At 42.2% G+C, this 4,973-nt stretch overlaps 1 protein-coding gene across 1 annotated transcript; it reads left to right on the top strand.

Moving 5' to 3' along the window:
* The first annotated feature begins 442 nt into the window (after positions 1 to 442).
* LOC148501493 (olfactory receptor 5AR1-like) lies at positions 443 to 1,372 on the top strand. The gene has a single exon (XM_088450430.1). It carries the CDS (start codon positions 443 to 445, stop codon positions 1,370 to 1,372), a length of 930 nt encoding a protein of 309 aa, XP_088306556.1.
* The last annotated feature ends 3,601 nt before the right edge of the window (positions 1,373 to 4,973 follow it).

The raw sequence follows: 4,973 nt of genomic DNA, 5'->3' as shown, positions 1-4,973 counted from the left end.
CCAGTAGTGATCCCCCCCCTATCCAGTGCCCCCAGTAGTGGCCCTTCCCATTATTGCCCCCAGTAGTGGTCCCCCGAGTGCAGTGCCTCTAGTAGTAGGCCCCTTTTATAATGCCCCCAGTGGTAGTCCCCCCCAAGTAGTAGTCCCCAGTATAGGTTCCCCCTCCAGATTAAGTGCCCCCAGTAGTAGCCCCCCCCATTAGAAGTCCTCTCATTATGGTGCACCCAGTAGTAGGCACCCCTCCACCGTTGTGCCCCCACCCCCAGTAGAGGTCCCCCCAGTAGTAGCCATCCCCCTCCCCCGTTGTGCAATAGGTTAAAAAAATATATATATATAAAACTATACTTACCTGAATCCACGCTGCTGCTGCTGCTGCTGCTATTATAATAATAATAATAATAATAATAATAAAATATAAATCTTGTTTTTTCATTTTACAGAAATGTTATTAGAAGAAACATTTAATACAACAGATTTCTCATTTGAAGGATTGACTGATGACCCAAAATTCCAATACTTTATGTTGGTAATATTGTTTATTTCCTACCTTGTTGTGGTCTGTGGAAATGCCACCATTATTGCTGTGATTTGGGTGGCTACCCACATGCACACTCCTATGTACATCTTCTTAATGAACCTCTCCGTCATTGACATTGCTTCTGCCTCAAATATTCTACCTAAACTATTATATATTCTCATTATCAAGTATAATACAATCTCATTCTGGGAATGTATAACTCAGCTGTACTTATTTTTGTTATTGATTTGCACTGAAGTTATGTTGCTTACAGCTATGGCATATGACCGCTATGTTGCAATATGTCACCCCCTTCACTATAATAGTAAAATGAGTATAAGACACTGTGCTAACCTATTAGTTACAGCGTGGACTGTTGGGTTTTTAAACCCTATTGGACATGCTGTCCTTATATCTAAGATGTCCTTTTGTGCTTCTCATCGAATCAGCCACACCTTCTGTGATATTACGCCTTTGTTAAAGATCTCTTGCAGTGATATATCTGAAGTAGAAATGCTAAACTACATTGAAGGAACACTACTGGGATTTATTACATTTATTTTCACTGTAGTCTCATATGTTTTCATAATTTCTGCAATCCTAAAAATAAAGTCTTCTAAGGGTCAAGATAAAGCTTTTTCTACCTGCTCTTCTCACCTGACCTGCATTATTCTATTCTATGGGACAATAACATCTTTGCACATGCAACCCACATCCAGCTACTCTTCCAAACTGGACAAGTGGTTTGCTCTTGTGTATGCTGTTTTGGTGCCAATGTTAAATCCTTTCATTTACAGTCTAAAGAACAAAGAAGTCAAAGAAGTTTTATTGAAATTTAAGAGGAAATGGATGTAGGAAAACAAATGATCAATGTGTAAAATGTTCTCTTTTTAGTAGAGTTGAGCGGGATCGGTTTCCTGGAAACCAAACTGACCCAAACAGGGGTTCTGAGCTGATCCGTGTCCCAGTTCAGGTTTTCCATCCAGGTTCAGATCCAAAAATGAGCCAAGATGTCCTCTGCACTGCTTCAGATATCAGTGTTTTGGTTTCTGTCACTTCTGTCTGTCAGATCCAATCAATGACTACTACCATGGTAACAGGCCACTGGTTGGCTGAGAATGGCTGTCTCTCAGCTAACCATTCCTCTGTTAAAATGGTAGCAGCCACAGATTGGAACCAACAGGCAGATGTGACAGAAACCTTGAGGGGGACCTGTCATCAGCGGCCGCAGAGCAGAGAGATACGGGGACTCCCAGGGCACAGGAGCCTTTCCATGGATGCTGCTTGGCACAGCTGCTTAACAACACAGCTAAGTAGCATAGCTGCTCCCAGGAGGAGGGGCAGAAAGATGATAAGGAGGAAAGAGGAGGAGTAATGATGAGAAGGAAGAAGGAAGAGGAGGATGAGGAGAAATGATGAGGAGGAATGAGGTGGAAGGTCTCTACCATGGAATAATGTGTATAAGTACCTCTACTGTGGTGTAACGTGTATAAGTGGTTCTACTGTAATGTATATAAGGGGCTCTACTGTTGTGTAACATGTATAAGGGGCTCTACTGTGGTGTAAAGTGTAAAAGGAGCTCTACTGTGGTGTAAAGTGTATAATGGACTGCACCGTGTGGCATAATATGTAAGGGGCATTACTGTGTGCATAATGTGTCATAAGGAGCAATACTAAGTGCAGTATAATGTATAAGGGGCATTACTGTGTCACACAACAACACCCACTTTTCAGAAGAATGCTTTCTGTTTTTTCTATGTTATGTTTTTGTTGTGGGGGCACCAAATTACTGCCTCACCCCGGGTGACAACAAAATCTTAGTTTCAGCCCAGAGGGGAGCATGCAGCCTCAGGGTAAATGGTTGCAGAAGATACCAGCAGCCCAGAGAGGTTAAACAGGACTTGTTGGAACACGGTTTACCTTATTTGAGGAATTATAGGAAATGCTTCAAAGGTACAGCAGCAGAGAGTTATCACAGAGCTATTCCCATGCTTTGGTGTCTCTGAGTCATGGAGGAGGGAATGATGGTCAGGGTGTAATGGGTCACTGCTGTAAGGGTCGAGGGCTCCTCCAGTGATTTTCTGTAGAGGAGAGTCCGAGGTGCTAAAGGAAGAGGTGCCAGGGGTTTCTTGTCATGGAGTGGATAGATGTGAGACTGGGGCCTTCTCTATTACCCTATAGTCGGGCATATCCAAAGCCCACAGGAAGCCCACACACTAGGCATCTCAGAGCCAATCACCCTGACATCAGGAGAGATTATAACAGAGTGTACAGGTCCTGTGTATGTCTATACTACAACATAACATAGTAACCTCAAGCTGTCCCAATGTTATGGAAAAATTCAGCATGGCATGCTGCCTTTTGATGTCCCACAAGCCTGGCTGTAATGTCTAGACCCTTGAAACCTCCTCTCCCCGCTTGTTATTCCAAATATTAAAAGAGCCAAAGAAGAGAACTGATATGTCCAAAAGGTGGTGCACTAAAGAATCCTTATATTAAATTAAAACATGACTTTTATTATTATTCAATAATATAAAAAAACAGCAAAAATTGGTTAAAAATATAGAATGTTACACAGAATAGAATATGTGTCTTAACATTAATGCAGCATCCTCGCTGTTCTCCCAAATGTCTTATTACCAATTATAAGGCGTTATTCCCAGGCGTTATTCCCAGAAGGCACTCTTACTAAAAATCAGACAGCACATACTGTATCTCTCTGAATAAGAGTTAGTGCAACTCTGAGTAAATGCTCTATATGTTATATGTTACCATTTACTCCTAACTAATGTGAACTGATATGTGAACGCACCAATCACACTTGAATAAATATTCACCATCAGGGTAACAACATTTTAGGAGAACAACTTATCAATACTTTATTGACTACTGTGTGTACAAAAAACAGACATACTCCTGGTACAATAAATGGTTGACTGTCATATACCGTGTATTGAATAAATGGATTCCTGTTATTTACTGTAAGGAACCACATAGAATTAAGTGTTTTACTACAAACGATCTTCACTTAGCTGTCACTTTTGAATATAATATAATAGATACTGGCTGATCTACTAAATGGTGCTAATCTTTTAATTCATATGACTTGTCATTTTGAAGTATGATAAATGGCTCTTGACAGAACGTAGAAGGTCCAATCCATTTGAACTGTATAAAATATAGACAGAGATTTAATAACACCTTACAATTGGTAATGAGACATTTGGGAGAACAGCGAGGACGCTGCATTAATTTGAAGGGAATCGGTATTATATCCCAGTGGCCGCATGGCCGTGAGTCCGAATCCCAGCAGCGGCAGCCCGACAAAACAGCAGAGCCCGGCAGCGGAAGCCCGACAATGCTGGAAATCCCAATCGTCATAAGGTAAGTATCTACTAACCTAATCTAACCCTAACCCTCCTTAGGGGTGCCTAACCCTAACCTCCCCCCTGTGCCTAACCCTAATCCCCCCTCTAAGTGCCCAACCCTAACTGCCCCCTTCCCCACTGCCTAAACCTAAGTCCCCTGGGGGGGTGTCTAACCCTAACCTCCCCCCGGGGATGCCAAACCCTGACCCTCCATTCCCCTTGCCTAACCCTAACCCTCCCGGGGGGTGCCTAACCCTAAGTCCCCCCCCCGGAGCCCTAAACCTAACCCTCCCCCCCCGCGGCTGTCCGCTGGCGGCGCCCGGCGTCAGAAAAATGACAGGTATCTAGATTTGGACGCCGGTCATTTAAGCCGGCTGTTGGGCCTACGTCAGCCGGCTTCCCGATTGCATCCCATTTTAAGACACATATTCTATTCTTTGTCACATTCTATATTTTTAACCAATTTTCGATATTTTTTTAATATTATTGAATAATAATAAAAGTTATGTTTTAATTTGATATAAGGATTCTTTAGTGCACCACCTTTTGGACATTTCAGTTCTCTTCTTTGGCTCTGTTGATATTTCTCAATATGTCCGTGGTAGCACCATCCCCCCTCTGAGATTTTGAAAACAGGATATTGTGGGGAACTTTAATAACAAACATTATACCTTATAATTCTTGTGCGACTGGGCCAAACCCAGTTTTCCTATTCCAAATATTATAATTTTTGGGGGGAGTTATCATACTTATCACATGCCAGTCTACTTTCTCATTGCTCCATTTTGTATATGTAAGCAGCTGTGACCAGAATCATGCTTGGTCATCCTTCTCTTCTCACCATAAAGGCATGCACATATTATCCTAACTTATCATATGATTGAATCACATTGATTTCCTAACAGAGTGATTTTATTAATGCCTGATTCGAGTTATGATTTTACTCCCGTGTTTGCCTTTATTAAACTGTTATCCTGTCTGTCACTGCTGTACCACAATATTTCATAGATGTGCTACTGCTGTGTGCTTGTGCTGCTGCTCAGTTGCGTAGCTTAGCCAGCCAGCTCGCTGCAGCCTTTGGCCAAACT

This window comes from Taudactylus pleione, unplaced genomic scaffold, assembly GCF_031769625.1.
Source record: "Taudactylus pleione unplaced genomic scaffold, aTauple2 ptg000518l, whole genome shotgun sequence".
Classification (NCBI taxonomy): domain Eukaryota; kingdom Metazoa; phylum Chordata; class Amphibia; order Anura; family Myobatrachidae; genus Taudactylus; species Taudactylus pleione.
Note: the sequence above shows the minus strand (reverse complement) of the source record. Positions and strands in the feature narration are given on the sequence as shown.